The 20,127-nt window shown below is 46.0% G+C and overlaps 1 protein-coding gene across 9 annotated transcripts; it reads right to left on the reverse strand.

The window, feature by feature from the left end:
• Nucleotides 1–833: 833 nt before the first annotated feature.
• On the reverse strand, nucleotides 834–19,882 carry ZBTB5 (zinc finger and BTB domain containing 5). Of its 9 annotated transcripts, none has more exons than XM_082337191.1 (4): nucleotides 19,753–19,882; nucleotides 10,928–11,311; nucleotides 10,310–10,624; nucleotides 834–5,757 (listed from the first exon to the last, which is right to left on the reverse strand). In XM_082337191.1, the coding sequence occupies exon 4, from the start codon at nucleotides 5,751–5,753 to the stop codon at nucleotides 3,729–3,731; it is 2,025 nt and encodes a 674-aa protein (XP_082193317.1). In that variant the 5' UTR covers nucleotides 5,754–5,757; nucleotides 10,310–10,624; nucleotides 10,928–11,311; nucleotides 19,753–19,882; the 3' UTR covers nucleotides 834–3,728. The 9 variants fall into 9 exon arrangements, 6 of the variants coding, with proteins under 6 accessions (XP_082193317.1, XP_082193313.1, XP_082193314.1 ...); XM_082337187.1 differs by having other exon boundaries at nucleotides 9,288–10,624; XM_082337188.1 differs by having other exon boundaries at nucleotides 9,288–10,624; nucleotides 10,928–11,347; nucleotides 19,753–19,813.
• Nucleotides 19,883–20,127: the final 245 nt, after the last annotated feature.

Below are 20,127 nucleotides of genomic sequence, written 5' to 3' on the forward strand. Positions count from 1 at the left end.
GTTGTTACCAAAAATAATCGCGCCATTACCCAGCCGCTTATCCTTGCTCCCTTGCCAGCACAAGCACCTGTGTGGCTGCAAAGGGAACTCATCAAGGAACTGATAGAGCTGAAAAAAAGGTCAATAATTTCCATGCACAAGCGGGGATGCTTCCAGAATCCCAAGGCTTTCCAGCCTTCGTCTGATGAGGGAGATGCAGGCAACGTGCCCCATCCCATCAAGGCTGTGGCAGGAGCAAGAATCCCTGCAAGCAGGTCAGCCAGGCGTAGGGCATCTCAAATGAAACATCTTTAATGTCACCTCCAGAGCAGAGAGCTAGCCAGAAGACAGCCCACCACACTGACGCAGTGTCTCCATGAGACAGTAAATCACCCTGGGCCTGACCAAAGCCACGATGGTGCAGTGCAGCCACACTCCTCTGGTTCAAACTAGCTCACCAAGCGTTGATGGGACAACACAGTCCTTCAAGACTTCATACTGGCTCAAATATGGACCCACTTCTGTTGATTCGATATTACATGTCCTCTCACAATTGGCAAAGCCTCAGCATGAAGCAGGAGGCCAGCCACGGGCAGCACTATGTGCTTGGCCTCATTTGACAAAAATGCCTACGTGTGTGCCTGCATTTCAATTGGATTATTTTGCACTGCCAAGTGATCTAATAACACAAAGAGCCCCATCAGCTAACACACGAGCATTACTTGTTTAGTCAATCCATTACACGCTGTTGGCAAAGACACCAGGATAACATAAACAAGTAAATCAAGTCACACACAGCAGCACAAAAATGTAGGGTTTATTTTCAGATGTTTCATAATACTAACATACTGACATCTTCACATGAGATCTCACTGTAGCACTTGTAAAGTTAAATTCTGAACAAAAGTCGAGGTGATAAGCTCTTTGACAATGTTACCAGGCTTTGAGATGAGGTACTCTCATTTTACAGTAGGGGATAGCTAAGTGGAGATACCGTTCTGAGATATTGCTTCATACTGGAAGACGAGGAAAGCAACAAGCCAGCCCCAGGCTCCTAGGTTTGCAGTGTGCTCCCCCAGATGCATTAGACGTCAATGAATAATGAAATTTAAAGTTGCTACTTCCAAAAATGCTCCAAGTTGAATTTTTTCTTAAAGAAAGAAGACATAAGTCCTCCTGCACAAGATCTGATATTTAACAATGACATTAAAATTTTTAAAAAAACAGATCAAAAGTACAGTTAAATATGTTTATCTGCTCATATTAGTTCTTAATTACTCTTATCTCCTTACTCACATAGATGCTTTATTCCTATGCATCGTAAGAATTCAAGGAATTCAGGTGTGCTATAGGAAACAAATAGAAAATGTAAAAACCCCCTATTTTTAAAACACAACACTAGAAATGCAAGGAAGATGAAACAATCAGAACATTACTAATAAGGCAACACAAGAAAATATGAAAGTACAAAATACTGCATTTTATTGATGTTTCAGTGAGATAGTTTAGTATAGCACAATGCTGTTAGTCCCCTGATATCAAAATTATTATCAAACAAAATGTGGCATATCCTAATGCTTTAAAAAAATGCAGCACATTTCCTTAATGCTTATAAAATCAAGAGCCAGAAATACGACCATTAGATAAATGCGATAACAAAATCTTAACATTTTAAAGGAATTAATCCAATCATTCACTATGTTTCCATGTTCCTGTTTACCTTGGATGCTCAAGGCGCAAATGACACCTTGGCAGACATTTGGCAATTTTTTTTTCGGTCTGAAGCGGTGTAATTAGAGATGAAGACATATTTCTTCATGAGTGGACTACTGTTTCACATAAAGCCAAGTACAGAGAGATTTCCATGTTTCCTTTGGTCTGACAATGACTGTTTGGTTTCTGTGCTTCAACAGTTTTAATAGTTCATCCTGCTAAATGACCTACAAGACTGTGGATTAGGATTTTATTTTCAGTTTATCCAAATGTAAGTCCAAGATGTTTAAGAAGGCTAACTGTTAGGTAGCACAAACTCCATAAAACTGCTGAATGTCATCACACAGGATACATTTGCTATACAGAATAAAATAAAGGGGGAAAGGTTTGCAAATTTTTTTTTTTTTTATTTTAACGGAAAGCTGTTGCTCTGTGGCTTAGGTACCAGGAAATGCAAATCCTCTGTCTCTCCTGAGCAGAATGGACATGCTGTAGCCCTGACCCAGCTCCTATATGGTAGAGCAACATTTATCAGCAGAAGTGCTCCAAAATTTTATTTAGAAACCTAATATGCTGAACACCAGTAGTTAGTTCATGTGCATCTTTAACAAAGAAAAAAAAAGAGACTGCAGACAGTATTAGTTACAATGGTATCAAAGAAGAGGAAATTAAAACAAGATTTACGGGATTCACTTGAAGAATAACGATCACTGAATTTCTGCTATACAAAGTGTACAGTGCTATTTTTTTTAATTAAATGTATGCTAGTTTTTTTAATTTATGTGGAAAAGTACATTTATGACACTACTTTAAGCAGAAGGACTGCATTTGACAACTACATTTTATAGAGAGACATAAATAAATATGGCCAATGAGGATCATTCCTGACTGGTATGATCTGAGGAACGATCCGTAGCTGTGAAGGAAAGTAAGTAAGTGTACAGAGGAGGAAATTAAAGCCTGAAGATAAGAGTGTCAGAAAAGGACAATATGCTTACACAACAACGGGGATCAGATTGACTATCAGCACCTGGAAACAGCAAGAGACTATCTTACACAGTAAAAAAAGCCATCACAAATTATCTCTCTCCTTCAAAATAACAAAGCAGACAAAGACAAGCTCTTTTCAGACTTCTGTGTATATAGAATTTTAACATAGGAGATACAAATTGGTTAAAATACTGCTAAGAATAGCATGAACAAGAAACAGTACTTCACTTATCACTTAATACAAGTTTCTACAGAAAAAAAATCAGTCAAACATCCAGGTCTTGCTGTATTCAAAGTATATACACATCTGACAGTCCAAAAGTTACTTGTCTTGGATTTAATTTAAGCACCTTCATTACACAGTGTCTTTTACTACAAAACAGCCAAACATACATTCATAACCCTAGAACTATTTTTATAATTAGCATATTTTAAAGCATTATGTCAGGCAGGTGCATCCAAAGTTGTTTTTCTCTTTTAAAGATATGCAGTCTGCATTAGTTACAGTAAACAGCTCTTGCATTACTGCCCATACATAATGCAGCAACTTGTTTTACAGGTCATTTATTTAAATGCTTTCACTTTTACAAAATACTTTAGAAAAAAAAAAAAAAAAAGAGGAAATTTGCACTTCAGTTTCTCATTCTTGAAACGTGCTACTTCATGAGATAACTACACTCTCACCCCTCTGCTCCGCAAAGGAACTGCTTAGCTTGAGGGATTGTATCCCCATCAGCCCAAGGCCTGAATATACATCATAGTAACGCTTCGCACATCTACAGTGCGACTTCTGAGGATCTCCCAAGTTCTTCGCTTACAGCTGTTTAAGCCTCACAACACCCCTGTGAGGTAGGTACAGTAATATCCCCAATTGACAGAACCAAGACTTTTGTGTGTGTGGCACAATCACACGCAAATGTTCACTGACCAACAAGAGCAGCCTCTGAGCCTGCAGACTTGAAGAAAATAGTGTTCATGCTCCTGAGGTGCTTCAGGGAGCTAGGCGTCTGCACTGGCACTCTCCTTCAGGCCCGGTGCGGAGAAGGTTAAAGCAAAGTGCTAGGCAGATTGCTGCTCTGCCACCTCAGGCAGGTTGTCTTGGAGTGTTTATACAGGTGGCTGGACTGGCTGAACCGCTTGCCACACTTCAGGCAGGCGTAAGGCTTTTCTCCCGTGTGCACACGGATGTGTTTCTTACAGTCCGTCAAGGTCAAAAACGTCTTGCAGCAGATCTTGCATGCATACTTGCGTGCACCTTCCACAACCAAGACATTGTGCTCAGATAAGGCCTTCTTGCATTTTGAAAGGACATCTGCAGATGCCCTAGTTAGCTGTGGCGGACCAGGTTGCGAAGGATGCCCGTTTTCAAAAGAAGTGGTCCCATTCATGATCAGCTGGGAACTGGATGAGTTATCTTGCAGCTGGGAGCTCCTGACAGAGGTCACCACAGGCATTTTGGGGGCTATGCGGCGGTAGCCAGGAAAGCTGCTAGCTCCACCTCTTACTGAGCCCATCATTGCCCTTGACAGGGAGTGCAAGCCCAAGCCTGATCGTGGAAAATCCATGCTGAACTGTTCTGCTGCCCGGTACCCAGAAGTCTGTACACAGGGGAGACCCATCACATCCTGCATTGGTCTAACAAAATGAGACTCTGCAGGCTCACTAAATGGATTCTCGACATGAGGGACGTTGGCAGATGAATGGCCACCAGCAGGCCCAGACTCTGGACTCATCAGATAAGAGGCATCATTGTCCATTCGGCAGTCACTGGTGGTATTTGGAATGTTGTCATCACTGTTTTGATTAGCACCGAAGCCACCACCTCTGCTTTTATTTAGAAAATTTGAGATACTGAAAGTAGACTTGTGTTCCAGATTGTTTGACACCTCCATTATATGGATGTCTCCCACCCTATCAGTACTGGACTGTGGGTCAGAAAAGCTACGATCACTGCTCTCGGGACTCAGTTCTATCTTCTCTGCGCTCACTACTCCTCCTTCCACTTCAACAGACTCGCTGCCCTCCGCTTGGGAAGTGACATCACTCACTTCATCTTGAGGCTCTGGGGAACTCAAGGGCTCAGACTTCACCACCACCCTCATGTGCTCTTTTTCATTCAGACTGACCTCTGGATTCTCACATGGGAAGTTGTTCTTCTCAGAAGCAGCCTCCTGGTCAAAGCTGGTTTCCACCTGCGTTGCCTGGGATGCCATGGACATCTGTGAAATGTTTCCTCCACTGTTGTCAGACTGGCTGGGCACTTGAGCATCTTCCTGAGCACTGAAAGACTGATCAAACATAATAGTACTATCCTCCTGGTTATCAGCAACAGCATCGGCCTTAGAGTTGTCCACAATCTTCAGTGAATCAGGTGAGAAGAAATCTTCCCGGGAATGAACTACTGACTGCCCACTCTCTGCAGTCACATCGGAAACAGACTCATCCATGGTAGGCCTGATGCGCTGTCTGGCCCGATCTTCAGAAGACTGTTTACGTTTGTGGAGACGACGGATAGGAAAAGTAGTGCGCTGTTCGATGTTACTTCTCATTGAAGAGCTCATAGTATTTGGTTGCTCCTCTGTGCTCTGTGTGGAATTTAATGCGGAGCTCACAATGCTCAGTCCAAGCTGCTGAAGCATGAAAGACCTCTGCATGCGTGCATTTTGCTCTTGAACTCTATCACTCGGTGGAGACATCGGCAGCGTCCTGGTAGTAAGGTAGTGTTTGCATGCTTTAACAACAGAGTTCAAATGTAAGTGAGAAGCAGCCAGCAAGACATCCATAACGTTGCTCTCCCCGAGCATTAGTGTGGAAGTATACATCATGTCTATCAGAGCAGCAAAAGCTTCTGCTGTCACCACTTCGCTGTCCAGCTGAATCATATTCATAGTCTGATCTCCTTCTGCTACAGTAAACAGAGCTCGGAAATGTGTGCTACATGCTGCCAAAACAGAGCGATGGGCTTTGAAATGCCTGTTCCCCACCACAATGACACAGTCACAAAGCTGGCCATGAAGCCTCTGGTAGTTGAGCTGCTGAAAGATTTGCTCAAAGTGTCCTGGAAAATCCATGATCCTGTAAAACAAAACAGAAGAAACTATAATATTAAAAATGGCTGAAGTCCTATCCAGACCACAGCAAAACCGGGTTTAAAAATGAACGATGATGGCTGAAAGATAGATGAACAATAATTGATCTTAATTTACCACTGCCACATTGGTACTGTATCAAAGCTGGCAGACTTGTGGACGAGGATGAGGAAGAAAATACAGGTTCTGCCGTGGAGCTGACCTAGTATAACAGCCTCCTCGCCATCAGACATGTCACAGGCAGCTCTGCTGCAAACTGAATAACACAGGTCATTTCACCTCCGTTAGCTCCTGTCCAAACTAAAACACAGTCTTTAGTAAAACATTTAATCCTGTTTTTTTAAAAAAAAATCTAATTGTGAATAATCTACCGCAACCTTTGATAAATTGCTCGCGTTATTAGATAACCTCCCACTGAAAAGTCTGAACTTTAATTCTCATCTCATTTAATCCAGCTTCACCTTCTGCAAATGACTTTCTGCACAGTTTCTCAGCTTCTGTGCAGAACTGTCATTCAAGTATCTGCTTTTCACATAGAAACATACAAAAGAGAGTTAATGGAAAAGAAGGGCCACACTTCTGCACTGGAACAAGTGGTCAGCTCTTATCTCAAACTGCCACCTTTAGCTATCAGAAGTGCAATACAATTTTCTTATTCACTACAGTTTATCAGCTGGGATGCACTGAAAGTCCTCTGTTTTTCCCACAAAATAAATAAAATGGTAGAAAGATAGAAAAGTTTGCTGACGTTAAGAGCCATCTCTGTACTCGCTATTTCTTATGAACCTTCTTGGTCCATAAGGAAGTTATGGGAAGCTTTTGACAAAATGATGTACTACTCAACAAGACAACTAGACAAACTCAGGGTGTTTTTTTCTTAAACTTCTATTAACAGAACGTAAGTCAAATCTTAGTAGACTCACCTTAAAACTAAATAGGTGACCTTCAGTGATATCTCTACTTTTTCTCACGACAAATCAACAAAGTATAAGATCTGGGGAACAGAAAAGCTGCGTGTATGGAGCATACACACACACACATTTTTGTGTTCACATTTATTTTTCAATAGCCATACCACAGTATCATGTGACATAAGACGACTGTAAAGCAGCTAAAACAAAAGGTCACACAGAAAGAATTATACTTTTGAAGAGGGATCAAATATGAGTCCACCAATTTAGAAATTCTGTCCTCAAATGCACACGTGTTGTGAACAAACCATATGCGGTATTTGCGTATCTGCACAGTCACAAGCTATATGAGTAAACTGCATACAAAGCTTCCCATAGTCACATTTGACCAGTAAAGAAAAGTTTGCTCAGAAATAATGTTTGTATTTCAAACTCTGCAGGTGTTTCACTTTACACAACAACTTTGCTCAGAAGGTATGCTCAGGCCAGAGACAGTGGCTGCCAAGTACATGCATTCATTCAGAGGAAAACAGGTACAGCTGTTGATGTAGATTGTTAATTATCTTGCAATTTTGCTCACCTGGATTTATGTAGATTAACTATTTATTTGGAAGGATAAGCAGAAAAAGCAAAACCTCAGAAATGCAAAGAGTAACTCCTGAGATCGCAGGCATGGAGCAACAGCAGCACATGGCCACAAATGCTTCCACAGCCTGCAGCAGCTCGAAGCTCTGTGCTCCCCTTTGCTGCAAGGCAAAAGGCAGTAAGGGAAGCAGGGCAGACTGGGAACTCACATCTTCGAGACAGGGACTGCTGTAAGACCGTGCTGGTAAAGGTCAAAAAGCCAGGCAATACACAGAAGGTCACTGATGGATTTACACACTTATGCATATGTAAGCAGGCAGCTGCAGAATTAGAAAGATCCATGGGCTTTTGGCAGCAACTCAGCTCAAACTAGAAAGTACATCTGCAATGTTCCCCAGCCTTGGATTACCACCATTAATATCTCAAGGGAAAGTGGAAGGGTTCTTGATCCTCTTTTATAAAGGATACACGTCTTTTGAACTAGTTCAGGAGTTATTCTGCAAGCAGCATGAGATTAGGTTTCTCATTAGGAAACGAAGTTAACACATGCTCTGTGTGCCCTCGCTCCCTGCACAACCACCCCACTTGCTCCCCAGCCATCACACCAAGTCCCCCCGGGCCCCACAGAAAGCTCAGGCTGGGCCCTGAGCACACTGGCAAGGTTTGCCAGTCATGCAGAGCAGAACAAGCACGAGCTGAACACATGCTGGGTTCTCCATCCAGCAAGGGTCCAAAGCTAGGTTCCCCCTTTTCTATTAGGCCCACAGCTATAAACCTGGATGGACTTAAAACACTAGTCTCCTCAGTCAAAACTTGCCAGTGTCTCCAATAGCTACGGAAGGGATGGGGAGAGCAATTGCGCCCTGCAACACTTCTTGTCACTAAATAACAAAGTACTGTGCTGTCTGGAGCAGAAGACTACAAAGTTATCAGGTAGAAAGGCCTTAGATGCAGAAACTCTCCGTTTGTAGCCTGTCGTGAGGCTACTATAGACACTGCTGTGTGATGAACAGCTACCATTTTCTGATTCCCAGGCTTATGAAATCCCTTAGGGGCAACCTGGACAAAGAGACCTGCTCAAGTTTGCAGCTTCTGCTGCGCTTGGGCTAACATTGCGCTACATAAAATTAAGGGACTCGGTAGTATAGTAGGTGAAGAGATCTGAAGTCATGCCAGAAGAAGTGGCAAACTAACGTAAAAGCACAAAGACTAAAACCATTAGGTCACAAAAAAAATCTCACTACACAGCCCCTGCCTGCCTCGGCTGCCAGGCTGGAGCTAATGTAAGAGTTGCTGCTGTTCCCCAGCCGAGGGGCAGCTGGCATTCACCCACCTCCTCCTTCTCTAAGGCACACGACATACACTTTGCAGGTCTTTGCTGGAGAAAGATTTCACCACCTAGTCCACTGGACAAAAAATCTTGCTGCTCTCCAAAGGAAACAGGCTTGCAAAGAGCCAGTTTTACCTAAACACTAAAAAGCTGAAACTTCTGCTGGCAAAAATCTGTTGCCTCCAACTGTAATTAGTTCCTGTGTATTTCAAAAAGAAGAAATAAATAAATTACACTTTATGCCTTCCAGCAATGGTGAGGGTCCAGGCTTGCCGCAGCATCAAAAATCGCCTAATTTGGCAGCACTAAGGCTCTGATGCCTGAATGCCTGAAATAAGCAGCATAATGAGATTTAATTAAGTACTGTGTCACAGTCTCCCTTATCTCTATAAATGAAGTTATGTAATAAAACAGAAGAATTTGAGTTTGCTGCTTTTTTTAATAAGAAACAGGAATACAGATAATAGGTGATATTGTTTATCTTTCACTACCAACGTGTATTTGACAGTAAAAATAAGACAACATTTTCAAACAAAAAAATGTTAAACAAGACAAACTTTGGAATGGCACAGTTTTTATTTCTACACATTTTCTCTGAGAGAAGTATAACACAAGGGAAAGCGAGGAAATGCTTCCTGGTGGTTGTAGGAGGCGGGAGGAACAAAAGAGTGGACTCTGAAACTTACTGACCTCAGGCAGCAGGACAAAAGCAAGACGGGGAGCCGGTGACAAGAGCCGCAAGTCCCGGCAGGAAGCGTCTGGAATGTGGCAGAGGCCAGGGCTGCTTTGTGAGCAGTGCTGCGACATCGCTGTCTGCCTTCGCTGCTCCTGCACATCTGGTTAAACTCATGCCCTCCTTTGTTCCAGCAAGCACTGTGCAGGGATGACCTCCTCTGTAAGGAAAGCTGCCCTCCAGACAGGCATCTCCAGAAAGCTGAGAGGGGATTGCCAAACAATTCTGCATTTATCTTCTTCTGCTCGCTTCTGAGATGGGGTAGGTGTTGTGCCAGAGGTAACACTCTTGGCTTCGCAGGACTTTGGGGGGAATGCTAGGGTGCTAGGGGGAATTTGGAGAGAGCAGAAGGATGAGATGGGGGGGGTTCAACAGTTGCCAGAGCAACAAAGAAACTTTCTCCTTCGCTCCATTTAGAGAACCATCACTATAGCATCAGTGTGCTCCTGGGGGGCCTGGATGTTGGCTGACTTTCTTTTCACTTCACTCCCCAGGCAAGAGTGACAGCTCTAAGGAACCATTTCACAGTTGTACGGCTATATGCAGGGCTGATCCGCGTGGTGTACAATGCTACAGCCCACCGGCAGACACCCTGGAAAACACCAGGCACCCACCACACCAGGAGAGCCAAGGGATCTCCTTTCCCTAAGGACCAGAACTGCAGGACACCGTGGTATTAACTACAGCGACTTTCCAGAACGCAGCAGTGCTGAACCACAACCACCACCACCTACGAAGGCAGCCAAGAGGGGAGCACTTTGCTGTGCCCCATCTGCAACCACGAACAAAATCGTTCCACTTGTACCTTCACTGCAGAAAGCACAAGGCCCAGCAGAGTCTGCTCCAGCTTCAAGGGTCGTCAGAAGGAAGCTGTTGACAAGCTCCCAAGCAGTTCCCAGCCTATGCGCTGCTTTAGGTCATTTTAGGAAACACACTGCAGAAGATATAAAATACCTGAGTGCTCATGCATTGGCCTTACCAAGCCAGTCCCAGGAGGCGGTATGCTTCAGAAGACTGTGTAGTAATGCATTTGAACCAATGTCCAGAGAAGACTGGAGGTGGAGAATGCCAAACCACACGAGGGCAGGATTTCACATCAGTAAAAAGATTGAGCTGAACTCCAGAAAGGAAGATGGGTTACAGGGATGGTCCGAGGTACTTCTGCCCAGGCAGCAATATGTATTGAACCAGAGAAAACAGGCAAGAGTCATTGTTTTGACCAACAATTTGGGATTCAGAATTCAGAGAGAGTCCTTGCTTACAGTCACGAAAAGTGATTGTATCCTTTGCACACCTGAAACAAGACAAACCCCAGTTTTGCTTCCAATAATATTCATTTGGCTTGGTATTTAACTTTTACTACACCATAAAGGCTGAAGTGTTCGAACCAGAATCGACAAACACAGACCCCACAATGAAGTTGAGATCTTGTACAAGATCAATTGAAAATTATAAAACTAGATTTGAGTTGTATATGTTGCATACTATGCACACACCACTTTTGGTGAAGTATTAGCTACTTCAGGTTACTAAATATATGCAATACATCTAAGTCAACATTGAAATATATATGAGTGACTTATTTCTGGATACGCACATTCCGTCTGTCTTCCCCTCCTGCTTTGGTGATACCTTGCCTTTCAGCAACAGCTGGCCATAGAGGCTCCCCTGAACAACCCATGAGCTGCACATCCCCATCATTCCCCAATCAAATGACCCAGTATCTCCAGCACATGATGGGTGGCATCCCATCACACGGTGTGAAAACGCCTGTTTCGATGAAGGACAGACATGCTCCCAACTGAGTAGTGAGTGGTTTCGGTAGCCAGTCTCTGCAGCCTTTGTGAGGCTCACAACCAGCTCCAGTTAACATCCTGGGGACCCAGGGAACGTTAGATGAAATCTTCCGCTGAATCAGATCCAGTCAGTGGGACCAGGGGAGGCATCAGTAGTACAAACAGCAGACATCGCGTCCAGCGGCCTTTTGGAGAGCAGCAGGAAAGGGAACAGCTTAGTTCTATAATCAAACAAATGACCACAAGCGAAAAGAAACTATACCAAGTTGTTTAGCTACAAGTAGTTTTACTATAAATACAAATAGTCAGAGCCAGGAAAACATTAAGGGCAAGCAATGAAAAAACATCTACAAAATTCTGACTGGAAAACAACCGTTCTGCCTGTTCCTGAACTAAGGCCTATGAAATGAAACCAGCAGGGTCAGAACCAAAGGAACACTCCTTCATGTAATGCAGCAAAGCTACAGAACTCCTTGCCATGGGCAAGTACACATGAATTCAACAGCCATTACACAGATCCATCAAAGAAATATAAACTGAGAGCTATTAAATATTCAGATTCCACCTCTACCTGGGGAAGGCACTAAACCACAAGTCACTGGAAGTGTAGTTTTATATACACTTACCTTTCTTCAATTTCGCAGTTTGCTTTGGTATTTTTGGAAGAGTTTTAGGAGAGAACTATGAATTTTTTTAATGTAAGATTGATTTGGTAAAAATGAATAAGGAAGCATTTTCTCCCTAACATTTTGATTATGCACTTTAAAAAGATAATTAACCTTTGAATAAAAATTGTGCTCAGTAGATATTTAAATACTTAACTTGCCTCTTCTCTGCTTAGAGGAAAACATACCACAGCAGATCCAACAGCCCAAGGGAGACGAGGCAAGGCTGCTGCTCCTAAATGTCCTCAGGTTCCAGAACAAGAGCGGGAGAAGACGCATTCCCAGTGGACACAAACGTACAGAGCACCCGTATGTGCTATGAGAGACACTCAGCGCTCACACAGACACAGGCAGCAGCAGATGCCTCGTCCTGCTTCCCTCTCTGGCAGGGCAGGATGGAAGCCCACCTGTGAGGTGCACGAGGTGGACCCCTCCAGCAGCCGTCCCTCCCAGCAGCTGTCCCCTGGGTCCCAGTCTCCCCATCCCCACTCTGCAGACATACAAGACCCCAAGGCCACAGCCTGACTGCAGCTGCTGGTACAGACCATCACAGGTACGGAGGGACAACCAGGACTCCCCTCGTCCCACAGCTGACCCTCCCAAGTTCTCGCCCCTGTAGACACAGGGGCTCTCAAATCCAGAGCTGCCCTCAGTTGCCCCACAGACCCCTTTGCTCCCAGGCCACTTAACTGGGTCATCCAGGTTGTTCTTCGCTGGCCATCAGAGACTTGCACACCCATACTTGCTCCAGTCAATGCCCCATGGACACAGACCCTCCACCCTGTGGCCTGACCCCCATGGCTGCAGTCACACCAACCAGAGAGCCCTCACACAGGACAGAGCCAGGAAGGAATTTAATCAGGAGCAGGACAGATGGTGCCGATCAGGTGCAGGGCATGGCCAAGCAAGCGCACTGACCAGCCAACTGCCTACACGCGACCGGCCCTTTTCGTCCCCTTACCCCTCTATAGCTCCACATTTGTTCCTCTCCAAATCCCCTAAACCCTCTTTTGCCCCACCTTTGGTTCCTCCCCTAAACATCCTGTAATAAGGCCTATGGGATCCCAAACTGGTTTTCCCTGAAGCCCATGTGTCCCAGCAGTGGGCAGCATCCCCCTTAGTCTGACAGAGCTGCTCTGCAACTCACCATGATGGGTCACACCGGGACACTGGGCAAGAGCTCTGCTGGGACCGCCCTGGCAGCGGCCTGGACAGGGTGTTCCTTCCTTGGGGTCCTTGACTTGGGCTCCCGCCTGTGCCCATGTGCTCCTCTGGGCCTGCGATGGGCTGGCTCCTGGGATGGGCCTGGGAGCAGCCCCACAGGGTACTTACTGTTCGGGCTCCCCCTCCTGCCACTGCCTCTCCAAACTCCCCCGGGGCTGTGCAGAGGAGCTTGATCACATAACCGAACATTCATGGTGGCACGTAATAAAATATTCCCCATGTATGTGGATGAAGATAAGGGTTAAATTTCTAAAACTAAGCCTTCCATATTAAGAAAGCATCAGAATTAAAAATACCTAATTGGGAAGATGATGTGCAAGTGTTTTGAAATTCTAGGAAAAAAGACCTACAATTTACAATTACACAGCCTGTTTATTAATCTCCCATTAGTTATTAACCTCAGAGCCTCTCTGTCAACTCCAACCAAATTTAACAGAGAGGACATTAGATACTGAATTACCACATTTTTTGTTGAAGTTGGTGTCTGGTTACAGAAGAAGCCAAATTTATACGGACTACTTCTCACAGAGTCATAATTAATTCCCTTATTCTCTTAAACAACACAAAACACCCCAAACCAAACCAGCCAGCCAGCCAGTTTGCACACACAGCTACGAATGAGGCACTCATGCTGCCATCTGCCCTGACAGGCAGGTAGGAAACACAAGGGATAGCTGGTAACACAATCACATAGCAGAAAAAGGGACACTACAGATTTTTCCATAGGAATTCAGGTTTTATTAGCACATATTTCTACTACTTTTAATGGTAAAAACTTCTTCATACGGTTTCTTTCTATTTCTTGAATGATTAGCATTGATACGACTATGTAGACTTACAGCCCCTTTTTCCATCAAATCCCTCTGCTCTAATACTTAAGCTGCAGCAAGATGGGACAAGGCAAGTATTTACTTGCTCTGAAACTACTGCAGAATCAAAAACTTTTCTCTCGCTTCTTCAAAAAAAGTTAAAGTTAACTCATTATAAAATAGTATGAAAAATAACAACTCTTGTTGCGGTTTAACCCCAGCCAGCAACCAAGCACCACACAGCCGCTTGCTTGCTCACTCCCCGCCCCCGGTGGGACAGGGGAGAGAATTGGAAGGGTGAAAGTGAGAAAACTTGTGGGTTGAGATAAGAACAGTTTAACAACTCAAGTAAAATAAAATAGAATAGTAGTAATAGCAGTAGCAGTAATAATAATATAATAATACAATAATAATATACAAAGCAAGTGATACACTATACAATTGCTCACCACCCGCTGACCGATGCCCAGCCCGTCTCCGAGCAGCGATTGCTGCCCCCTGGCCAACTCCCCCCAGTTTCTATACTGGGCATGACGCCACACGGTATGGAATAGCCCTGTGGCCAGGCTGGGCCAGCTGTCCTGGCTGTGCCCCCTCTCAGCTTCTTGTGCACCGGGCAGAGCATGGGAAGCTGAAACGTCCTTGACCGGTGTGAGCACTGCTTAGCAACAACTAAAACATCAGTGTGTTATCAACATTATTCTCATCCTAAATCCAAAACACAGCGCTATACCAGCTACTAGGAAGAAAATGAACTCTGTCCCCGCTGAAACCAGGACAACTCTGAATAATGATCTACTTACAATTTTATTACTATGTCCAATACTAAAGGCCAGTTCAGATTACACTGCAATCCTGAGCCACTGTCAAGAAGTCAAACATATATAGTCAAGCAAACAAAAAAATCAAAAGCAACCTCAAGTTCCCCCTAAAGAAGCTTTTAAAAAGTTTGCAAAGAAACTGATATTGTGTTACTAAAACCAACAACAAAAGCTGTCTCGACTATACCATTCAGTAGAACAATATCAGAAGAAATCTCACATACAAATACACTACAGAAAACTTTAGACTAGGTACTTGTTTTTTCCTTATCAGAGAAATGAAGGACAATATATTACGTCCACCTCAAACCGCATTCCCAACAATCTGTATTTAAATGCATTTGATATTCTAGGTACCAAGTCTGCAAGAATCCCTGGCATATAGCCAAAACTTGAGAGCATGCCAATATAATATTAGCAACTGTTTGCCTCTTTGCTTAAATTACATTTTACAAAACATTACAATACACTTGTACTGTGCTTAACCATTGTGCTTGAAATAATACACCTCATAAAAAGCTTCCCTGAAGCCTGAAATACAAACATAAATCTAGATACAAGTCAGTGATACAAGTGTCATTTTAGAAAACACTTTCTACTATCAGTTATGTTGTTTTTTTAACAAGCCAGCAGGACAGTGGGAGGGTACCAGCAGGAAGAAATGGCAGTCTTCACTTTCTTTGACATCTTTAGCAAGTTTTGTCACTTTGAAACACGGAGACTGTGCGTTCTCTGCTCTGAGAGTGTTTTCAAACTGAAGATACGGTGGAATTTTAGTTAACAGTAGTCAAAATGATTTCTGGATTTGCCCCATACAACTAAAGTAGACTCCAGTGTTACATCGCTTTCGTGTATGTGACAATATGGCAAGTGCCAGCCATGAAAGGCATTTTTTTTGTGTGTCTGACAAAAACCTGCAACTAGTGACTTTGATGACTGTCAGTTGAGCTTACAGCATCTCATCTGAGGTGTTTCCTTAGCCAGGTTTTATATATAGTTCAGCTCACACAGTTTATCTCCCTATTGTCAGGGAGGATGCGTTACAACTTGTCTAAGAATAAGAAAGGATAAACTGCACTTCAAAAGCTGCTGCTGGTTGCATCAGCCCTCCAGAGAAGAGTGAGAGATTGGCATATGGCTTAGTATTTTCTCATCATCTGAAAGGTACTGCAGATAGATAGTCCAACCTACGGCAACACCAACTCAGTAATAAACAGTAACAGCACAGTCTGCCAGCTGCAAAGAGCATCCTCGAAAGGAGCAACAAAAAGCTTCCCTAAAAAGGCTAGATTTTTCTTAGACACTCTTAGTTATCTGCAGAAATGGACTCTAGCTGTGACACAGCCATCCTCCTGCTTCCTCATGTTTCCACTCACCTCCTCCCAACCTTGCGAAGCATCCGTCGGTCTCCAGATCCTGCAGCACGCTGTGCTAGTTCAGAGGAAGACACACAGGAGGCAACTGAAATGTGGCACTCCTGCATTTTGATGTGCCCTCTCAGCTTGTCCCCGGGGGGGCTGTTTCTTTGTTGTAATTCCACTATCTAACACACCTGTACTGCTGTATATTCTGAACAGACCAAACACTGTTTCCTTATAATTCCTGGCTAATTCAAGGTCAGTACCATAGCTTTCACAGGTGTCAGTCTTTCTCAAAAGAGTTGACATATGTTTTTCTGGTCAACTTAGAAAAGCAGTGTTTTCTAGGTATCGCATAAGAAACAGGAAAAGAAGATAATGGATTCTGTTCTTGATCTTATGAAGCTAAAAAGCTGTACCTAGCTGTGAGAAAACAGCTGTTCCCAAGAGCACAACGGGTTTTTAGGCATTACACAGTGAAACCCCTGAAGGAAGGTGTTTGGGCAGTATCACAATTTGATTTCTTTACAAAGGGAAAAGCAGAGAACACTGCTACACAGAACTGCCAATACAGCCGTTTAAGGGCATGAGAAGACAAACTGACATCAACGAGGATTGATCTGAACTCACAGTTATGTTATCAGTTCAGAAAACCTCTCTTGAGGTTTGTGGTACCATGGCAGCCTCTGTCACTGCCATCGTCCTCTCACAAGAATGCCCAATGCTGCAAAGGAAACTCAGTTGCCAGCTTCTCCTGCCTACTGTCACCCTCAGTTCATGAATCAAACCACAAACACCACGTGGACCCAAAGGTCTGCGGGCAAGGATCCCAAAGGAAAGGGCAGCCACAGACAGCTCGGCACCAGCGTGATGTCTTCTTGCTCAATATGGCAATCTTTTCTAAATCTAGCTCTTCAACCTCACTATTTACCAGAGATTCAAGAATTTTAAACAGCCCTGTCCAACCACCTTCCTTGGCGATTCCTTTGCCTAAGCTTTTAACCCCAATCAAATTAGGGTTAACTGCATAATGAATAAGTCTACTTTTGCCAGGAATTGGCTTAGATTGAAGTAACAAATATCACTTTGCCACTACCACAATGGATTCATAAGTATTACACATCTTCAGCCTAAGCAAATAAATATATGCACATAACTGATTCAACAGATGACCACTGTATTTCAAATAAGAACTGTTGAATTATCTGCTTCTGGTCTTCCCAAACTCATTTTAAAAACTAATCTTTTAGTTATTATTTTACCCTCAGAAGGGAAAAAAACCTACATGGATGCACTGCGCAGTTCTGTCTATTGATCAGGCACCCACCCAGCCGCTCTCTCAATCCCCCTCCTCAGCAAGATGGGGGAGAAAGTAAGATGAAAAGTTTGTGCGCTGAGATAAGGACAGGGAGATCATTCACCAATTACCATCCAAAACACTTGACTTAGAGAAGATTAATTTAATTTATTGACAATAAACAACAGAGTAGCATAGAAAGAAAGAAAAACAAAACTAAAAACACCTCCCCACCACCCGTCTTCCCAGGCTCAACTTCACTCCCAACTCTTCTACCTCGTCCCCCCCAAGCAGCACAGGGGGATGGGCAGTGGGGGTTGCAGTCAGTTCATAACGCTTCATCTCTGCTGCTCCTCCCTCCTCACACTCTTCCCCTGCTCCAGCGTGGGATGCCTCCCACAGGAGACAGTCCTCCACGAACCTCTCCAATGTGGGTCCTTCCCACAGGCTGCAGTTCAAGAACTGCCCCAGCGTGGGTCCCTTCCATGGGGTGCAGTCCTTCAAGAACGGACTGCTGCAGCCTGGGCTCCTCTCCATGGGGCCACAGGTCCTGCCAGGAGCCTGCTCCCGCGTGGGCTCTCCACAGGCTGCAGCTTCCTCCAGGGCACATCCACCTGCTCCACCACGGACCTCCACAGGCTGCAGGGGACACTCTGCTCCAGCGCCTGGAGCACCTCCTCCCTCTCCTTCTTCACTGACCTTGGTGTCTGCAGGGCTGTTTCTCTCACATACTCTCACTCCCCTCTCTCGGCTGCTGTTGCACAACAGTTTCTACCCCTTCTTAAATATGTTGTCACAGAGGCACTACCAACGTCGCTGATGGGCTCAGCTTTGGCCAGTGGTGGGTCCGTCTCGGAGCCAGCTGGAATGGGCTCTGGTCGACATGGGGCAGCTTCTGGTGTCTTCTCACAGATGCCAACCCTGCAGCCCCCCCGCTACCAAAACCTTGCCACAAAACCCAATATCAGCATGTACTATTGAAGAATTAAAACGAAAACATTGCCTTAATCAAGGTTTGAAAGTCACACTAGAGGGTAACAATTTACATTCCTTCTGAGTAATTTTTGAAAAGTGGAGGAAGAAATGAAGCAACTTTTGTCAGTTCAAAGATGGTAACTTCCTTCTCTGTTTTCACACAGACGACACTCCAGGTCTACCTTTCCTTTACAACACATACGTTCACAGCAGAGTGCAGCACGGTTACCAGCTTGATCACTGCAGAGTTTGCCTTCGTTAGCACGACGATGAGAAAAACTGGCAGCGAGTTAGGCCAGTGCCACAGAGACAACACATAACGTTCCAGAGAAGCAACCGGTGTGCACGCAACCTGTGTACACCAACAGTACATGTAACACCTCCCCACCTGTATGCCATCCTCCACAAGATGAACTATGATTCAATAATTACACCAAGTACAAGAAAGTAAAATCTAATTTATAACATGTCATCTGAAGATATGTTTCTTTGAAAATTCCAGAACATTAACTGGCAGATAAGAAAGGCTGTTGTTCCTGTGCTCATTCCTGAATGCACTGAAAGGCACTATACTGAAGAACTGAGTCACACCTTTTTTCTTTTTTTTTTACATCACTTGGAATATCCAAGGGACATACTCTCAAGACTCAAGACAGCATCTATATTTTATCCTTCCACTAATAGTAGCTAAAAATACATCCAGATATTTCATTTTGTATCTTACACAAACATCACCGTACACACAACAAAAAGGCCCTCCAGAGATTCCTTGTCAAACGCAGCGTCTCATGCTCAGCAATGCAGTTTTGTGTGTCTTGACCAGGTCAGAGCCAAACACAACTCAAGGAGTCCCGGCGCAGAGGCCGAGCACCAGCTTCGTTCCGCGGGATCCTGGCAGAAGGAGCGCCCGACCGCTGCAGGTGTCACCCTGCCGCCACCAGCCCGCGCCTGAGCCCCGAGTCCCCCCGTGGATGGAAACCCCGCGAAGGGAGCTGGGGCCTGGGAGAGGCGAGGGTCCGCTCCGGCCCGCGGGGACGCCGGGCTGTCCTGCGGCAGAACCGCGTTCCCCGCAAGCCGGCGGAGCGCCCCTCGCTGCTGCCACCCCCAGCGCTCCGCTCCGCACCGCCCGCCACACGGCCGCGGGGCCCCGCCGCGCCGAGCCTCGCAGCACCGCCGCCGGCCTCCCCGTCTCCCTCGCTCCCCGCCGGGTGGGCGCCGGCGGCCGCCCTCTCCCGCACGCACCGGGGCGGCGGGCGGCCCGCCCGCACCTCGCCGCCCTCCCGCGGGGCTTCCAGCCGGCCCGGTGGGGGTGCGGGGGGCCGGGAAGGGGCCCCCCCTCCGCCCCGCCCGGCCCCGCCGCCCACGTCACCCGCCGCCCCCCGCGCGCCCCCCCCCCGCGCGCTCCCGGCCGCCCCCCCACTCTCGCCTCGCGCCGGCGCCGCCCGCCGGGCCCGCCACCGCTCCCGCCCCCGCTCACCTGCGGTCCCCGCCCCCCCCGCTGCCTCTGCTCTCCGGGCGGGAAGGGCCGCGGCGGGGCGCCCCGGGCGGCGGGAAGGGCCGGGCGCGACCGTCGTCCTCGGCCCTGCGGCCCCGTCCCCCGCTCCCGCGGCTCCGCCCCCACGGGCCCTGCGCTGCGGCGGCCGCGCCGGCGGCCGGAAGTGACGCCATCGCGCAGCGGCTCACTCGGCGCGCGCGGGCGGGGCCATACGCGGGCCCGCCCACCCCGGCGGACAACCAATCAGCCGTCTCATTACTGATAAGCAACGGCGCCCTCCCTCCCCGTTACTCGGCAATAAGCACAGCCGTGATTGGGCGGATTCCGCTTCCCCGCGGGCGCGGCGGGGAGCCCTCC

The sequence above is a fragment of the Platalea leucorodia genome (genome assembly GCF_965183815.1).
Source record: "Platalea leucorodia genome assembly, chromosome: Z".
Classification (NCBI taxonomy): domain Eukaryota; kingdom Metazoa; phylum Chordata; class Aves; order Pelecaniformes; family Threskiornithidae; genus Platalea; species Platalea leucorodia.